This window comes from Coturnix japonica, chromosome 9 (genome assembly GCF_054131305.1).
Source record: "Coturnix japonica strain WE chromosome 9, WE-NBRP24, whole genome shotgun sequence".
NCBI lineage: Eukaryota > Metazoa > Chordata > Aves > Galliformes > Phasianidae > Coturnix > Coturnix japonica.
In genome coordinates this window covers 8,797,764-8,816,453 of record NC_140671.1, presented here as the reverse complement: position 1 = coordinate 8,816,453, position 18,690 = coordinate 8,797,764, and the positions used below count along the sequence as shown (strand labels likewise).

The window sequence follows — 18,690 nt, the reverse complement described above, 5'->3', positions numbered from 1 at the left end:
ACTGCTGCTGCGCTGGCAGGAGAAATTAGTCTGACCCTGGGATGTACAAATCCTCCTTTGGAGCAGAGCAACCTGAGACAGGCAAGGCTGAGTCTGCTCAGGTGCTGTGCTCACTGCTAGCTCTGCACCAGGGCTCCGCAGCCAACTCATTGCCTCCCCTCCCTTTTCTTTTTGTTAACTTGCAAGATTTTTTTAATTAATTTTTTTAAAATTTTTTGGCAAATTTAGGATGCTAAACCTCAATTAAGGCAACGTGTATTAATTTCCAAGATGCAATTTGTTTACAGAACATTCCCATTCACAGTGGCAAGTGCTGATAATTGCCACAGTTTGCTTTCCAGCCTTGGATTTGATACAGCTGAGAGCACGTGAAGGTGGCTGCTTGATGGGCAGTGCTGGCTGTGGGGTGGGAACATGAGGAGCTTACCTAGGAGCTGACTCTGACCTGGGCACAGAACAGTCCTTGTCCTGGGGTGTGGGAATGAGCCTGGCTGTGCCTGTTCCCTCTTCTGTCTTAACCAATCTGTCCTGTGATACCTTTTGCTGTCTCTGCCCCCAGCGTGATCTGTAGGCATCCTCATCCTGCCCCAGCATTCCTGCAAGGCCAAACAAACCGCACTGTGTGTGTGCTCCTGGAGACAGAGCTGCAGAAAATCAATGGGGCCAGAAGAAAATGAGGCAGTACGTGCTTGTCCTTCGAGCTGCCAGCAGAGGGGATGGCATCTCTGCAGCATGATGGCTCATGGCTGTTTTTTTTTTCTCTGGCAGGAGCTATTGCTCTGAGCTGCAGAGATGCTGTACTGAAGCTTCGACATGCTGAGCCCTGTGTCCAATTCCTCCAAAGCACGTTGTTCCATCTACCTTTGAGATGCCAGCTCCTCCAGGGTGAGGTGGGCTGTGCAGAAGAGCTGTCCCTGCTCACACTGTAATCCTCAGCCCTCAGCTGTCAATGTCTTGGATGAGTTCTTGGAGGGTATCCAGACAAGCACAGGAGAGGTTTCAACTGCTGCGATCCCCTGTCCTATTTTATCTCATTTCTGACAGCCCATGTCTGCTGAGGCTGGGAAGTGGTGAGGAGAGCAGCTTCCTGCATTTGTGGATGGAGAAGCACTCCTTCCTCTGACAGCCTGCCTGCTTTTGCCTGTTTCCTGCAGTACTGACGGACTGTCTCTTGCCTTCTAGACCAGCTGCATCTTCAGGAGGATGTCCCAGATGGCTCTTTAGGGAAAGAAATCAGAGACTGATCGGTGGCCAAAAAAAGTCTCTCATCCAGTATCAAAGCTTTAGCTGCACCTTATGCTTCCCAAGGACAGCTTGGAAAGGGCACAGTGGAGCTGCTCCCGTTCCTCTTGCACAGGGCTCAGGGTGACTGAGTCTGCACAGGAGCTGTGATGAGATCCTTACCTTGGTCAGGCTAGAGGAGCTGCTGCAACCTTTCGTGCAGTGCTGGCCCTGATATGATCTCCCATACTCAGCCCAGGCTGCTAATAAGGCAGTTGTTCTAAACAATGAATTTTCACCATCACCTCCAGTTGAGCTTGATCTATTGTGCCCATCTGTAGGCACAGGCAGCATTTAGTGCCCCCAGGAATGGGTGGGTGTTCAGGCTGGATTTCGTGGCATGCTACTGGGCCATTTGTTACCAAAGCCCTTGCTGGGGCCTTGCTCTGATGCTGCAGAGAACTCTGTGCTGTAGGGAGATTCAGCCTAATTTCTGGGGACCTGCTGGCAGCTGAGGAGGGAGCAGTGTGGGTGGGAGCCCTGGCTTTCCAAGTACCTAAAAACTGAATTTGGAGCACTGCCTGCCTGTTGGTTCCTCTTGAATGGGAGACAGGAGGTGTTGCTCTGGTCCAGGTATTGGCAGAGAAAAATGACCTGAGTGTGCCAGAATGCTCCCCAAGGGCTCCTGCCTTCCCTCCCTGAGCTGGAACTCCTCCTGGTACATCTGGTGGTGCCTCGTGACATGGGGACCGTGGATTGTGAGGAATGACTTCTCTCAGTGGCTGCCTTATGGAGCAAGAATCCAGCCCGGAGCATCGCCTGGCCTTTGTGGGGCCTTTGCAGTTGAGCTTGGCAGCTCCAGAAATTGAAATGCAAATGAAACAGAGAGCTGAGGGGCAAAGGAGCTGCTGGCTTTTTCAATGCTGACCTCCACTGTTGAGAGGAGAATTGTATTCTGGGTGTTGCTTGTGTCCTTCTTCCTGCCTTAGCCTGGGCCATGTGCTGCCAAGATAAAGGAATGCAATTTCCTCTGCTCGTGTCAAGATCTTATTATGCATTTCCGTAAAGCAAATGAGGAGAGGACAGCCCAAGCCTTAGAGAGTCACTGCAGTCACTGCACAGCACACTGACCCTGGCAGCCTGCAGGGAACGCAGCTGCCCAGCTACTGGGGAGCTGCACAACAGCACAAGTCCCTTACTCCAGCTTTTCTGCTGCTGGACATAAGGATGGACGGGGAAGCAGATTTCACTGATACAGATGATTCCTGCTTCGGGGTGGAAGAAAGTGCCCTTGCTCCTTGTTTAAAGGGAAGCCAACCATTGCTTCCCCACAGCATGCAGGTAGCTGTGCTCTATGTGTGCAGGTTCTGTTGGGGCTGCATGTCACATGGAGCTGGCTCAGGGGATGCTGCCCCATCCCACCAGGTCTCTGAGGTGAGCTGAAGGCATTCAGGGGGTCTGCTGTGTCCAACCCCTGCCCTGTGCTTTGTGAGGGTGCAGTGAAGCCAGGAAACCCCCCATGCTCTTAGGAAAAGGCACTGTCTGGAAACCATCCCACGTGCTGGAGAAGCCTGGCTTTCTGACAGAGACATGCTTTAGATAAAGTGCTTTTGTTGGCTTGTTAGATCTATTATTCATGCCTTTATGTACATAGCAGACCCAGGGAGGCTGGCTGTGGCCTCCAGCTCAGCCCTTAGCGCAAAGGGGACAGCGGAGATGTGTCCCTGGCAGCAGCAGCGAGCTCCATCCTCACCCCTCCATCTCGGCACTAATCCCATTCAGCCTCCGTCCTCCTCTTCCCCCCACTGAGACTGCGGGCATGAGAGGCCGGCTGCTTCGTTAGGGCCGAGCAGATTAGCCGTCCCCTCGGGAGCAGCTCTCTCAGCTTGCACTGAGATAACGGGGCCGCGTCCTCCAGGCTGCTGGGTTCCTCGGCAGCTGGCGGAGCTGCGATTAGCCTCAATTTATGCAGACTGTTAAACAAACACCTGCAAGGTTCAGGGCCGGGGAAGCCAAGCTGTTATTGCGAGCGGCTGGTCATGTTGTGTTAAAGTGAGAGTGCCATCCTTTCCTCACTGTGCTCCTGGAGCTCCCAGCCATCCCCAGCCCCTGCGGAACTCACAGGGCTGCAAGTACTGAGCTGGCTCTGATGCCGTGCTGGTTTGATTGCAGTGGGGACGGGCACAGTTGTGTCTTCAGGGGCTGCTGCTGTAGCTGACAGTTTCTAAACCTGTTCTGCTCTTATTGCTTCCTCTGTTGTTTGCCCTTGATTCTCAGCGGCGGAGCTGCCGTTACCATCAGCTCTGTGATGGGTAGCGTGGCAGGGGCACCGCGATGTCATCATCTATTGAAGTGTTGGTAAAAAGGCTTAACGTGGAGAAAAGGAAATCCTGCTCCTCCTGAGACCTCGCTGAAGCATTCTGTCTAATTAACCTCTGAGGTGATCGCTTACAGCAGGGTGGCGTGCCAGCAAAGAGCCCAAAAATAGGCTCTATCCAAGCACAGCTCAAAGGCACGTGGCTCTCCCTTTGTAAAGCTTGGCAAGACCTGCTGCCGAGTGGGGCTAGAGCTGAACATGGCTGAACTATTATGGTCTGCCTGGAAGCTGGACTGAAATTGCAGGGGCATTGTTCTGCATTCTCTATGGCTGTGGATATACATGTTTGTACCGTGCACACAAAGCACTGGAAAAGAGATCCTGTGTTACACCCACAAGCTCCCAGTTTGAACAGAATGCTGGCCTCTTCCTTTTACCCAGAGGAGATGCTGTCAAATGGCTGCTTTTACCAACCCAGTTGTTCCTTCCCAGGCTGGTTTGGGAATGATGCAGCAGAGCTGGGCACCAGCTGCATCAGTGCCATCTCCTCCATGTGCTGCATGCTTATGTGTGAGATGCACAGGTTTCTTCTTCAGGTCCTAAGGGAATTCTTACAGTGATCTCTCCTGGCTTTTTTTCCCCTCTTTCCACAGGTATTAAGAGAAATCCTGTGTTTCCAGATAAGGACATGCTGGATTTACAGTTGCCTACCACTGTTAATGCGTCCTCATCTATGTGGTCGTGTGAAGGTAAGATCTGCAGCAGCCGCATCACCCGCTGTTCTTCTTTCCATCCTCCACTCTTGGTTTCCATGCTGCTGCAGGATGTTCTTCCTACCCTATATTCCTGCAGTCATTTCACTAAGCCTTTTTCATACAGTGGGGGAAAATGGAGGCAGCTCTGCATTTTACCAGGCATCCCATTGGGGAGCAGAGCCTTGTGGGAGCAGCATGGCAGTGGCTTTGGATGGCAGCAGGTTTGGGGTTTGGATTGGAGGAGGAGAGCATCTGCTGGCCTCCCTTGTTGGAAAAGGGGTGCAGAGCTGCTCGTGTCCAGCAGGACGAAGGAAAAGGACAAAGACATAATGCCTGAACTGGATGTGGTGGAGATCAGTGGGTGGCTTTACCCAAAGAGGGCAGTGCCGTGCCACGTTCCTCCCCTGTCTGTCTGTGTAAGGTGAGAAGGGCTCTCTGCAGAGCTGGGTGGAAGCAGTGAGCATCAAGGATTTCTCGAGGGGAAAAATCACAGCGGTTTATGATGAGGCAGTTGTTTTTCAGAGGTGTAGCAATTCAAAACAAAACGAAACTGAAACAGAGACAACAACAGCAGAAAACCTGGCAAGTAACTGTCACACAAACGCCTGTTCTGTGTTCTGTCATCTGGCAAACTGCTTCTCTCACCAGCTTAGGCAAAAGTACACAGCCGAGGTGCTGCCCAACTTTGAGGTGCTTCTCAAGGTTTAGGGCTGAGCAGCTGGTTAGCAGTTGGCATGCTGCTGTCAGGACTGGGGACTGGGCCCCTTTCTATATAGGGAGGAGGGGAAGTCCCACAGGCACTGCTGGGTGCTGTGAGTTGTGCTCATGATGCACACTTGCCCTTTGGGGATGTGTGGGAACAGAGAGGCTTTGCTGTCTGTGGGTGGAAAGACTGCAAACAGCGATGAGCCAACGGTGCCATTTCCAGAGAAGCAGCTCTTGCCATGTTGGGCAATTGGCTGAAAGAGGTGAATAGGGCTTTCCTGTAGGGGTTAAAAGCTCTGGTTAGGTATATTCATGTGGGCTTTTTTCCCTTTTGAAGAAGGCAGATGAAAAAGGCCCTGACTCCTTTAAATAGCTCTGCAACTTCTCCACTGGCCAGGAGCTCTGCTAGGAGCTCTGCTTGCTGCTCCTTTCCACCCAGCGAGGACAGCTACCAGCTTAACTCTTAGCTCTCACATTAGCAGCAGAGGGGCTGAAATGAAGTGTTTTCCCTTGGCAGCTATTGAGAGGAAGATGTTTGCTGCTGCTTGCTGGTTTGTATTTATTCTGTTATCCAAAGCATAGAAGCACATGTGGGTGCAAGGTACAGCTGGAGGGGCATGGAGGGTCCTGGGAGCATCACCTCTGGGCAGGCTGCAGCTGGCTCTGAGCATGGTGCCTGGATGGCAGTGCTTACCCCACGCCTCCTGCTGCCTTCTGTGGCTTTCGGGCACCAACGTGAGCAAGTGCCGCTGCCAGCTCGGAGCTGCTGCTCTGGCTTAACGTGGGAAGGCAGGAGCATCTGTCCCCCACTGCTTTCCTATTAGCGGGCTGCTATAAGGCAAAAAGCCATCTGCCTGCAGAGGTTGGGGTTTGTGATATTTGCTAACCCAGGGAAACACTGCTACAGGAAGGCAGTCAGGCATGAAGGATGGGAGATCCCCTTTCTAAGAGTTCACTGAAATGGGACTTTCCTGCAGGTTGCTTTGCCATTGACCAGAGGGAGACCAGACCCTTACAGCTTTCTTAGAGCTGCTGGAGAGACTCAAAATGGGGTGATGGCCCCATGCTCCTTCCTGGAGTCTCCTCTTCTTCAAGGTCAGTGTTACCAGCTAAGGCCTTGTTTTCACATGCAGCCTCTAGTGCCACGTCCATGCTGATCTTGCTAAGCACTTTTACTCCTGAGGACATCTGCATGATACAGCTGGTTCAGAAAGGTTTCCACAGAGCACTGTCATTTATTGTGAGCCAGCATTTGCAGAGTAATCCCATACAAGTCATTAGCTGGGTCACTGGAGCTTGCCCTGGGTTCTGTCCAGGGAATCCCAGAGCTGCTTGGGGCTGAGTGGTACCTGCAGCTCACAGACCTGCTCAGCTCTGTGCTGAGAGCCTGACCTGGCCCTTTGTGGGGTAGCCCTGTTAACTTTGGTGTGCTTCTTCCCATCATTTTATTGAATTTTTGCTGTTTCTCCCTTGTCAAACCAGTGCAGGCCAGCTAATGTCTTGATACAAAGGGTGCACCCCCTGACCCCCTCCTTGGCCATGCCATCTATCTGGTGATATCAATGCCAAGGACATCACATTTTGGATGTTCATAAATTAGAAAGGAAACAGCTTTCTTCCTCCCCACTTGAACTTCTTTTCATTCCTTCACTGTGTCAATTAATACGTTGTTTAAGCTGTATGTCAGTCCATGTTCTTGCTTGCTGTAGATGAGGCTGGCTTGTCAGCGCTTGGCCTCCTTTTCCCATCAGCTTGAGTGGAGCTGTTACATGTTAGTTCTCCAACAGCATTTTGATTACCTCTCATAACACAACACTGTCAATGCAGACTGACCAATACAGCAGTTCCATGACTGTGTTGCTCTTGACAAGCCTTATTTGCCCTGGATAAGTCAGGTAGAATATCTTCAGCTGCAGGTAATAGGCAGTAACATTCTCTCTGTGTGTTATCTGAAGGTTTCCCAATCTCTGTTTCACCCGAAGGGGCTTCCTTGTCTCCACTGCAGCAGGATGTAGAGCTGAACTAACTCTGAGCAAGGAACCGTGGAGTCCAGAAACAGCAGATCTGCTTTAAGTGAGGCTCTTGCCCTTGGTAATCATCCCATCTTGAGAAGCACAACATACTATCTCAGGCCTCTCAGGTTGACCAACATGCGTTTGATGTCTAGGAGCTGCCCTGGCAGTGTGAGGGCCATCATCCCCAGTGGGGAACCAGAGACAGCAATCACTGCTAAGTGCCAGATGATAGCATGTTTTGCTGGCTGCTTTGATGCATTATGTTTTCCACCATCTGTATTTGCACTGTGTTGGAGGCTTGTTTGCCCTGCTAGGGCCGGGCTGTGATCCCTCCAGCACTGTGAGCAGCTGAGTGCGGTGTTCAGAGGGTGGAGAGGAGATGGCAAGCTTTCTTGCAGCCATTGCTTTGCTGTGCTGATGCCTTGTCTCCCCACACTTGCTCATTTCTCCAAATATTGCTGCTCTCAATGAACTCTTAGCAGCTGTCAGTCCCCATTCCTGAAGTGATGTGCAATTCTGAGCTCCCTGCTGTGGCGGGGATGGTCCTTGTGCTGACACTGCTGACTGCTCCCTGCTCCAATACTTGGCCTGCTGTGCTTTTTTAGCCTACAAAGCCTCCTTCCCAAATGCTCCTGAAGAGCTTCCTTTTGGAGCAGAGCTGCAGGAGCCACAGTGAGCTCTGCTCTGGCAGAAAGAAGCCTGCAGACCTGGATCCTCCCCCCTCAGCCACTGCTGCCCTGGATGGTGTTTGTTGGCAGGCATCACTCCAAGTATCCCTGCTTACCTCGTGCTCTCCCAAGAGGAACAAGCTTCACATGATGGCTTTGGAAATAAGTCAGGGCATGTGTCTGGGGCAGAACGAAAGGAACTGGAAACCTGAGCTTTGTTTGCATGCACGTTGTTCCTGGCTTTGTATGAGCCCTGGCTCCGTGCAGCTGCTGTGACTGGTTTACTGGGCACAGCGTGAGATCCCTCCTCCCTTGAAGGACATTCACTGCTTATTGAAGCCATGACCACCAGCAGAGGTGAGATTCGTGCCTCCTGAGAGCAGCAAGCTTTCTGTGTTTGCCTCCCAGCTTGCCAGCCTGGGTGAACAGCTCTGCAGGAGGGCAAGGAGAGGAGCTGCATGCCATTACCTGCAAACACTGGGAAGTGATGAGGGGTCCCACTATCAGCCATGGCCCAGCTGTACCCAGTGAGCCTGCTCCCAGCATCCTTGGCTCCTGCAGATGTGTGTGAACCAGGCTGGCTGTGTGCTCCAGGTGGAGGAGAAAAGGAGCCTTTCATCCGCTCCCACAGAGCAGGCTGTCAGCCAGCTCATGCCTGCTGTTTGCTACAGCCGGAGCAGTGAGGTGGGAGCTGAGCAGCTGTGCCCCCTCCCCAGGGGGCAGCCCAAGGTGGGAAATGTTAGGGATGGGCTCTGCTCCCTTTGTTAGCAATCAGATTGCTGCTGCAGGGTTATCTGTCAGCACCGGCCTTGGGTTGTGGTATCACACAGGGGTCCATCCTGGAGGCACTCCCATGAGCCAGGTGAAAGCTGGCTGATTTATCAGGTGCTTTTTGGGCTGTGCACCCTTTCTGGTGTCCTTGGGTATGCGAGCCTGGATACAGGCCCTTCTCCTGCCCTTCACAAGGTGTCTCTCCTTCCTACATTGACACCCTTGCTCCCTGTCGCTGCCGCAGCATCCTCCTGTGTTGCTGTCTCAGCTGCGCTGGCTCTGCCAAGGCTGTGCCTCCCCTCCTCCCTGCCCTCAGTGCTGTGCCAGCGATCCCAAACCCACTGTGCTGGTCGCCTGATTTGTTTTGGTTCGTGTTCCAGCTGAGGATAAAGTTGCAGATATTTCTGTGCAGCGATAGCATCTCAGCAGCCAGCCTTGCTTTAATGCGATCCCAGGCATTCGAGGTGCCCGATTACCTTATCTCCCCTCTGCAGATATATGTTACTCACCTCTCTCACCCTAAAAGCCAGCCAGCCTAGGAGGGAACTGCAGAAACTCGGCCTCTGCAGCCCTGCAGGCGAATTGTTGGGCAGAAAGCAGTGAGCGAGGCTCCCACCCAGCTGCCTGTGCTTTTTTTCTGCACAAGGTTCCCTTCTTTCTGCTAGCAGCTCTGTGCTGCAGTGGGGTGGCTGGGAAGGCTGCATCACAACTGACTCATGCTGCTGATACAGTGGGAGCTCCACACACTGCTTCCCCCTCAGCTCCCCAGGGGCACCTGTTTGCTCTCTGGCTTTGCAGCTCAGCAGTCCCCGAGATGGACCTGAGATTGCTGCATGCAGCAGCAGTGAGGCCACGCTTCGTCCCAGCCTTCCCAGGTTCATCTTGCTGCTCTCCCTCTGTCACATGAGCATTACACCATCTCTCCCTTGGAGAACAAGTGCGGAATGTGCCTGGTTGCCAGAGCAAAGTGAAATCTGCTCCAGCTTCAAACACAGGCAATCCCAAGCTGTGAGCTTTGGGTAAATGCTAAATCCTGTCTCTGGTTCATAAAGAGGGGAGATTGATGCTGAAGCATAGGCACCAAACAACCCATGTTTCCGCAGCTCTCAGGTCTCCTGGAAGCTCCTTGATGCAAAGGGGAACGTCCCCAGCCAGGGTGAGTCACAGGGCATACATAGGTGGGCTGGGTTAAGCAAGCACTCAGATAATAGGGGTGAGGATTGTTCCATTGAATGGCCAAAAAGCTGCTGGTGGCAGAAGGGCCGCTGTGAGCAGATGGTGCAGGAAAATAAGAGGAAAATGAAAGGGAGGATGTGGGGAGCTGGAAATCAATGGTTCAACAGCAGTTGATCCAATATAGAGCCTTGAAAATACAGGAATTTTGAAGGGAGGTGAAAAGATGTGATGAGAAACTACATGGGAATTTCTAGCAGTGAGGAGGAGGAACTGAATTTTAGCATATTGAAGGGGGGGAGGAAAAAAGAAGAGGCAAAAAGCTCTTAGCTATAGGAACTGGGAGAGCAGAGTGTGTGCTTTTGTAATCTGGATGGGGCTGATGCCATTCCCATGTGATGTGCATGGATCTGCTTCCATTCCTGCAGTGCTGGGCAGCTCATGGTGGGCAGTGCAGGAGCTCTGGGTCACCCCCCATTGCCTGTGCTCAGGTCCTGAGCTCCGTGCAGTACAGCTCAGCTGCCCACCAGCTCCGTGCTCCTGGAAGATGGTCGATGGAGGTTTGTTGTGGGGTTATGTAATGATTGACCTCGTAGAAATGGGTCTTATGAAAGCATGGAATCGGCTTAGCTTGCGGTTTGCTCAAGCTGTGATGCAGGAGATGCTATCATTGCTATTATGAATTTATACTTTTGTATGATTGGGAAGCATTAGACTCTACCTCATTGTGTCCTGGCTAGAGAAATAGGCCTGGGTCACAGCTATATCTTTCCCTGGGCCAGGCTGAGCTGTGTGCCAGCACCTGGCTGACACACAGAGCAGCTCCAGGTCTGCCCATGGCTGTGCAGCCAGAGCCATCGTGCCTATCTTTGCCATAGGAGCCTCATGTGCAGGAGCTGCAGGGAGGAGAGGCAGCGCTCTGCGATCCTTCTGAGCAGTACAGATGAACCCACACCTAATTGCTTTTAAAAACTCCCTGTTGCTATGGTGACTCAACAAGCGTGATGCTCTCAAGTGCTTCTCTCCACTCCCAGGTCTTGCGTTGGCACTGGGAAGTTGTGTGTGTACCTATGTATGAACATCTGCTTTCTCCCAGCTTTCAAAGGTGGCACACAATCCCCTTGGAGCGTGAGCAGAATCCCTTCTGAGCTGGGGAAAGGTTTGCTTGAAAGGTCTTGTAATAAGGTTAAGGAGAGGCCAACAGCCGCTCGCCCTGCTGCTGAGCACTTCAGTAGCTAAATTTAGGCCCTTGAGTCATTACTGAGTCAGCAAATTGGGGGCAGGAAATCTTGATTTCTCTTTTCTTCCTTTTTCCTCAGCGATGTACCCAACATGGGCTCCAGACCGGTTTCTCTCTCAATCTAGCACGCTGCCTGCCTGCAGTGCTTTCCCCTGGAGCATCCTTGAGCCTGTCCAGAAACAAGTAAGAGCTCCTTTCCTCTCTGCTGCAGCCACCTGCCCTGACGAGTCACCTGTCCTCGGGGAAGCAGCATCGTTTCCTATCATTAGTGATGTGGGGCATGGGAAGCTGTGTCCACTCAGCTTTGTCTCTTGCTGGCTGCACGCTGGTTGAGTCCAGTGGCAGCTCATGCATCCCCTGGAGCTGCCTTGAAACCCAGTGATGGGTAAAGAAACCCCATCCAGCTGTTTTTCTCTGTGCCTGGGAGTGCCTCAGTACAGTGAATAGCAACAAAAGAAACACAAGCATGAATGGTAAACATAAGCAGCATCAAGAGATCTAGGTATGCTTGACTGACAGACCTATGCAGCATCCCTGCCTTGTTCAGACTGGTGGCCTATCCCTCACTGCCCTGCTGGCCAAGGGGGACCCAGCAGGGACGTGGCCTGGCAGGTAGAAAACTTGGGATTGGACTGGGGCAAAAACTCAGAGGGGTCAAAGATAGGAGCCCACATTGAGAATGCTGCAGCTGCCTTCGTGTCTGTTTCTGGTGGGGGCACCCAAAAGCAGGAATTGCTCCAGGTCCCTCTGCAGAAGGGAGCACCACCGGGCTCTGGTTTGATGAAGGGATGCTCACAAGCCATGCTGCTTCTCAGCACCTGGAGATAAATCAGTGCTTGCTGGACGATGAAGGGCAGAGCGGTGCTCCTTGCCCTGCTGTGGCTGCTGAGGATGGATGCTGTGCAGCTGACTGAGCACTGCAGCCGGGGCTGGGCTGGGGGCTGCCGCTCTCACTCTCATTTCTTTATTCACAGCAAGTGAAGGATGAAAAATCAGAGTAATGGCCAAGGAGACGACATCCACTTGACTTCTCTTGCCTGTGGTGTGAGCGATTAATCTAGCTAAGGCATTGCCTTAGCTATGTGGAGTGAGACCAGGAGCAGGAGGATGGCGCTGCACCGGCAGCAGCAAGGTGTGCTACCCCCCTCTGTGCTGCCTTTGATTTGCTTCTGGGAGGGAACTCTGCTCCCCATTCTAAGCAGGCTCAGCGCTGGCTGGCAGAGCAGCAGGAGCCCTGCTGTTACTAATGAGATGTTTGCTGCTTGCTGCCTGACGCTGCGGTGGGTTCTCGGTGTGCCTGAGCCCTGTGCTGATAAACCGAGCCTCCTGGAGATGAAGTGGCTTCCCTCAGCTCCAGGCCTGCTGTGCTCACTCTTATCTAATAGGATCTTTCCTCCCAGCTGTGTAGCATACCAAACCACTGAGGTTTGATCCTACAGAGAAGCGGTGCAGAGTGGGAGCAGACCTGAGCATCAGCTGCCTCCTTTGGGTCACTCTTTGTGCAGGGCACACACTCATGGGGACTCTGTGGGTTCCCTGTGGCTCTGGAAGGTGTTGGAGGAGGCAGCTTTCCCCCCAGCCAAACATTTATCCCCTCCTTGCTGCCGTAGCCGATTAGAGGATGGGTGTCTGTCTCTCCCCCTGTATTTATTATGCTGTAAAAGCCAAGGTAATGTACATCAGTAAATGCTGTGGAGGGTTTCACGCGCGTCAGCTGTGCGTACTTTATGGAGCAGACACTCTTTCAAGACAACGGGCTGCGCGCAGGGAGGCTGCTGTGATTAATGCTGCAGCCTTCAGCTGGCTGCTCCCTCCCTGCTGCCACACTGAGCTCATTTCCCAGGTGCCCCGAAAACGTGCATGAAGAGGCGTGGGACACAGAGGGGTGGGAAAGGCTCTGTGCCTCCCGTTGGCAGAGCACACAAAGAAAAGTTCCTTCTCCAAAAGAGCGGCGATGCAGTGGCACAGCTGCCCAGAGGGTGCTGGGCTCACCATCCCTGCAGGTGCTCCAGAGCCGTGGGGATGCGGCACTGAGGGATGTGCACATGGTGGGGTGGGCTGGGGATGCTGGAAATGTGTTTTGGAGATGGTCAGCCCCTTTCCCATTGGCACCTGCCTGTCACAGGAGATGCCTTCCATCTGCAGGAGTTAATCTGACAGGTCCAGCTCTCACGCAGGCTGCTCTCTGCAGTTTCTCTTGCTGGTTCTGAGGATTTCTTTCTCCCAAGCTTGTAGGTGATTCCTTCCTCCTTCTCCTCCGCCTTCCTTTTGTCTCTCTGCAGCACTGCAGGTCTGGGAAGGGCCATCTGCCACTGTGATTAATGGCCCTTTTCTGGAAAGACAACAGAGACAAATGTCCTTCTGAGCGTGGCAAAGAGAAGCGGGGAAACGAGCTGGCTAATTTTCAGCCATTATTTTGGAACCCAAACTCCTTCCCAGTATCAATTTAGCTATTATTTCAAAAACTAATTAATCCTCACTCATGCAGCTCCGAGGGCCCAGTGTTTAGATAATTAACAGCCCGTGGATTATGACAAGCCTTGCTCTCGGATCCTGTTACAGCGCTTGCCTTCAAGTACACTCGCGCTCTTGTTCTGCTTACCGAATCCAGCTTTTTCTTTTGACAATTAGGAACAAATAATTAGGCAGGATGGATTCTATTTGCTTTCTTGCAGCTTGGCTCCATTTTGGGGGACTGAAGTGTTCTTCAGCTACGCAGGTTTGTAGTGATTTTGGAGCTAATTACAACCAAGCAGGATAGGTTGCTGCCGTTACCAGTGTCTGGAATAGGGAGAGTTCTTATTGCTCAGCTCCTCAATAAGTGACATGTGAGAAAGGAGGTGCTTCTGTGAGGTTGTTGACACCTCTCCATCCTGAGCTTCTGTCCCAGGAAAATCTCTCTTCTAACTGCCCAAAGTTTCTCTTCTGCTGCTGCTCCAAACTCCTTTTAGATTTCTGCCTGCAAAGAGATTTGTCTTGGCTACTTTTGCTTAGGGAGGCTTTAGTTACACAAGGAGTTTTCATCTTACCTTTCAAAGAGGTGAAGCTCAGTCTCAGCCTTTATCCCTATGAGATGCAGGTCTCTGGCTGGCATCCCCTCTCTTCTGGCTCTCTAAGTTGATGGGCACCTGGAAGACTCCTGTAAGGCTGGGAGAACACCTGTGGTCCCTGCACCTTCTGCCCACTGAGCAAAAGCAGATCAAGGGGCCCAAGCTGCCCCGATTCCTGAGCTGGCTCTGTTTGGGGCAGCACGAGGGCATCCATCAGACAGTGCTGGTTTAAACAGCTGAGCATGGATGCAGACTCTCTCCTGGTTCCAGGCAGAAGGAAATCCTTTTTGATAAGCTGCTGCTTTTTCAAACTGACGATAAATCTCTGTGGGTAGAACTCCCTGTGCTGGCAGCTTGACCCCTAATGAAGTATTTACTGGGATGGCAACTTGCTTTTCCTCAGGAAATGCTGTCCTTTCACCTGTGTGCAACTCTCACTTCTTTTGCAAAGCTCCTGGTTTAAGGAGAGCATCAAGGCAGCCAGCAATCCTCTCCCCACCTTCCTAGTCTCTCTGCATTCTCTCTGCAGATGCAGTTTGCTGTGACCTCCCAGCAGCCATCAGAGAGCAGCAGCCCGGGAGCAGGGGAGTGGTGAGCCTGGTGGAAATGCTGCTCGTGTTGGCTGTGAGCAATGGAAAATAGAGCAAGGGGCTGCTGCTGACCCTGGTGTGTGCACCCTGAGGTGGCTGTTTGGGGTGGAGGCATCTTCAGGATTGAGCTTTTTGGGAAGGTTGAGCTCTTTTGTCCATGTTTTAATGATTTGCTATGGTATTCTGTTCCAGCAGGACCAGGCATCTTCCTCTGCCATGCTGCCCTGACCTTTGCGGTGAGGTTGTGCATGGAGAAATGTGCTGAACCACCCCATTGCCATGGAAACCAAGGCTGAGAGGGGACCAGCCTGCACCTGCTAATTGCTGCAGCTTTGTGACCCTATCCATCCATCCTGCTGCATCCGTAAGTCTGTCTGAATGCACAGTGCTGGCCCCATCCTGCATCATCATCCTGCCCCTTGACTCCCAGCCCTAATGCTGTGAGCAAGATCTGGGGTTCTTCTTTCTCTCCTTTGTGTTGTCATAACCTGCACGAGATAAGTTAAAATCCCTGGCTTGAGCATCCCTGCAGCCCATCACCCTGTGCATGCACATCTGCCTGCATGCTTGTTGCAGGAGCAGTGGCAGTGTGGTGATGCACCTTCCTTGCCTTGCGTCCCAGGCTGCCCTGGCTTTATCTCGTCCAATTAAATATCTGCAGATAGTGGTCTTAATAAGGCCCTGCTATGAAACCGTATCGATGATTTATTTTCCAACGTGCAGTGAATTAGGAGGCAGCCTGCGAAGCAGCAGTGAGCAGGGAAATGACTGCTGCTAATTACTGTCCCCCATGTCCCCTCTGCTGCCACCACTGCTGCTGGACCTCTCACTGCTCCCCATGCCTGATTGCATTTTGCTGTTGATTGTGGCCAATTTGCAGCTCTCAGCTGCTGCTGCTGCTGCTTCTCCCTTCCCCCCACAGCCCCTACTTCTCTTTGAGTTTATTAATGAAAACCTTATCTGTCGGTGCAGATAATGCCAGAAATAATTAGTGCACACGGAGGGCTGGCAGGCTGCTCTCTGCTCCCACCACCCACACCCTCTCTCCTCTCCCTGTTTACAGTTTCCTGTGCTGCTTGAGGCTGCTTTGGGGCTTTTTAAGCCTCCTTGCTCTGTACAGATTTATTTGCTTCTCTCTCCAAGTTTTCTTTGCTCAGGACAGACCTGAGGCACAGATGCATCCTAAAGGGCTTGACCTTAAGCACCTGGGCTGCAGGTGCCCTGACCTTATTGCTGCTGGAAATGGGGAGCTGCCCCCCAAAGCCCAAGAGTAGGGATTGCATTTGCTCCTGGTCAGGTCATGGCCTTGCTCCTGCTGTGCCAGCGCCGTCCTCGATTTGCTCATGCTCCCTTTCATTACAGTTAGCATCACTGTCTCTTGGCTTAAATCTTTCAGCCTGATAAAGGACGACAGCACTGCTCGAGTGCCTGGGATGGCATAAATAATTTCAGTGCTGAGAGAGATTTACGGCTATATAAATGTCAGGAGTGAGCCCAGTTTGTATTAATGGCCTTATTAGTTACGTTGCTGTAAAATACAGATCTTCCAGTTGTTAAGCAGCCGTGGTTTTGGTCCACAGCATTAATCCAATAAATTTGGGCTTCTCAATACAAATCTTAGTCTCTGAACCCCACTGGAAGATCCTTCATGATATGTCAGAGAGATTTAAATGGCTTTGGCTGAGACAGAGGTGGGAAAACAGAGCTGGTGGGAGCACAGGTGTAAGGCAGTGCAGCAGCCCATCCCCACCCAAGAGCATGGGAAGTGTGGAGGTCCCTTGGCCATGAGGAGCTGTGGAGTGGGGATGATTGGTGGTTTTATGACCAGCTTGGAAACCACAACCCACCCCAAGAGCTCCCATGGCCCCAAGGTGTCTGTCCGTCCTTCCCACCCTGCTGCCATCCCTCCTCGTTCCCTGGTGCATTTTGTATGAGGATGTTTTGCAACTCTGCAAACTTTCCACCAGCAACCTGCCAAGTGCACGGGGAGAGAGAGGGGAAAGCACCATGATAATTGAAAATAAATGGTGCATTATATGATATAAATGTTCTGGTGCAGCCAGCATGCTGTCGCTGATTATTTATTTGTTACTTGCAAACGCTTTGAGGAGGTTCCTGGGGAGAGGGGTTTTGGAGATAAAGTGGTGATGTCCTCATGCAGAGGGAGCTATGGGGCATGGGGAGCTCTGTGCATCCTCTGACAGTGGCAGGGGAGACAGCCACAGCCGATGGAACAGAGATGTCATGTCAACCCAATGTTCTGGGGCATGTTGGAGGTGGTCTAGGCTCTGTGTGCACCTGAGAAGGGCAGGGGTCTGCAGGAATGGGACCAACATGAACAGGGAGCCTCTGGAGCTCTGCTCAGCCTGAGGTTGGGTTGCTTGCCATGTCTCTCTGGTGGGAATCAACTCCTGTTTGGGAGGGGAGGAGTCTGTGTTTTCCCAGGAGGGGCTGGATTTGACCAGGAACGTGGACCCTTTTGCTGTGTTGGCTCCCTGGCAGTGTCATGCTTCTTATGCCTTGATAAGACTTATCCTGGATTACTTTTCATCTGCTAATTAATTTCGAGAGTGTTGTAAAAGCTTTGAACCACTGCTTGAAGAATGAGTGGGTGATTTCTGGCCTTGTCAGACAAGGGGGGGATGTGGAGGTGGGATCCCAGTTGTACACAACACTGAGTTGGCCTCCCTGGGCAGCTGAGACCTCTGTTCTACAGAGAGCTGGGATCTCTGCATTGCTGATTGGGGAAAGGCTGAGGATGAACCCCCTGTAGCCTTCAGGTGAAGTTGTAGAGATTTTGGCTTGAGGTTCTCCAAGTTCCGGTCATCTTGAATCAAACATCATGGTCCAGGAGCAGCGTGAAAATGGAGAGCAGTGACTTTGAGGGCTGAACATCCATTCAAACCTCATGAGACAGGAAGGAGCAAACCCATCCATCCCAGTTCACTGAGGCAGGGCTGGCAGAACCCAGACTCCCACTGCTCTCTGCCATGGTGCCATCAGACTTCTGCATGCAGTGTTTTGGGCAGGCAGCACGCTGGCCCTCGATAAACTTTGGTTTTAAGCCACCCTGAATCAGTCTGCTCTGGAAGTGGCCTCATCCATCACTGCCAGAGCTGTGAGCCCCTGGAACGCGTCTCGCTTGCCTGTGCTGCTACAGCCCCTGAGCTCCAGGCATTGCCTTCCTCACTCCAGCAGCTGCCTTCAAGTACAATTCACTTTGTTATTAATTTCTTTTATGCTGAGGCTTTTAAAGCCCCAAGGAATGGGGACTTGGGTCGTGGAGACAGTCTGCAGCTGAGTGCCTCTAAAAGCCGTGGGCAGAGAGATGGAAACCTGCAATAGATGTGTGCCAGCCTCATGGTCCTGGGGGCAGTGGCAATGGGTGAGCTGGGCTCAGTTCAATCCCATGGGGCTGGAACCCTGTTACCAAGCCCTGTGTCCCCTGGGGGCTCTGAGCCCCTCGGGTTTGGAAGAGGAGCTGTCCCTTTGGATCCCCCAGCCATTAATAGCTCATACCGCTAGTGGTGGCCAATCTGTAAATCTGTTATCATGTTATTTACAGGCCAATATTGCAACCCTGTATTAAAGACACAACTCTTATGCTGTTGGGCAGACAGCGGGATGCAGGGCTCTGTGGGACTTGAGTGCTGCAGGCTGCCAAAATCCTTGGGAAATATTTTGGAGCCTGTTCCTTCATGCAGGGGCTGTGTGCCCCTCTCCTTATTAATATCAGCACACAGGATGCCTCCCCAACCCTGGTGTTGGTATTTACAGCTGGAGCACGCCAGGCTAATTGCTAATCAGCTGCATGCAATCAGCTCATCTCCCACGACCTCGGGAGGGGCCACCTCCTGGAGCTGAAGGTGACTCCTGCGGGAGTTCAAATCTTCAAAATAAAGGTGATAATCAGCACAGGTTCGTTATCTGAGCAGCAGATGCTAAGCTGGGGGTCCAGGGATGCTCTGGCTTGGGCTGGGCTCTGGAGCCTTCGGGTGTACATTGCCCTCTTGGATGAAGGAACCCAGTGGGGCAGAGTAGCCCTGGTGGTGGAGGGATGTGCCTGGATCTCCTGCTCTGCAGCTGCTTGCAGGGAATGGCTGTGGTGTGGTTGTCTGAGCAGTGTGGTGGCTGTGGACATGGTTTTGGGGACCGACAGCTCTACTGTTGGCAGTGCTGCTGGGG

The 18,690-nt window shown here is 52.3% G+C and overlaps 1 protein-coding gene across 8 annotated transcripts in view; it reads left to right on the top strand.

Annotated features, from left to right (window-relative positions):
* The window catches only part of LOC146759674 (uncharacterized), a 37,042-nt gene that overhangs the window by 15,290 nt on the left and 3,062 nt on the right, over positions 1-18,690 (top strand). For 2 of the 8 annotated variants that reach the window (XM_085556203.1, XM_085556201.1), the window contains 4 exons: positions 4,192-4,287; positions 5,976-6,093; positions 10,945-11,048; positions 11,840-11,875. In XM_085556203.1, coding sequence (XP_085412329.1) covers positions 4,192-4,287; positions 5,976-6,025 — 146 coding nt within the window. In that variant the 3' untranslated portion in view covers positions 6,026-6,093; positions 10,945-11,048; positions 11,840-11,875. The other 6 variants (XM_085556204.1, XM_085556199.1, XM_085556205.1 and 3 more) reach the window with 6 other exon arrangements.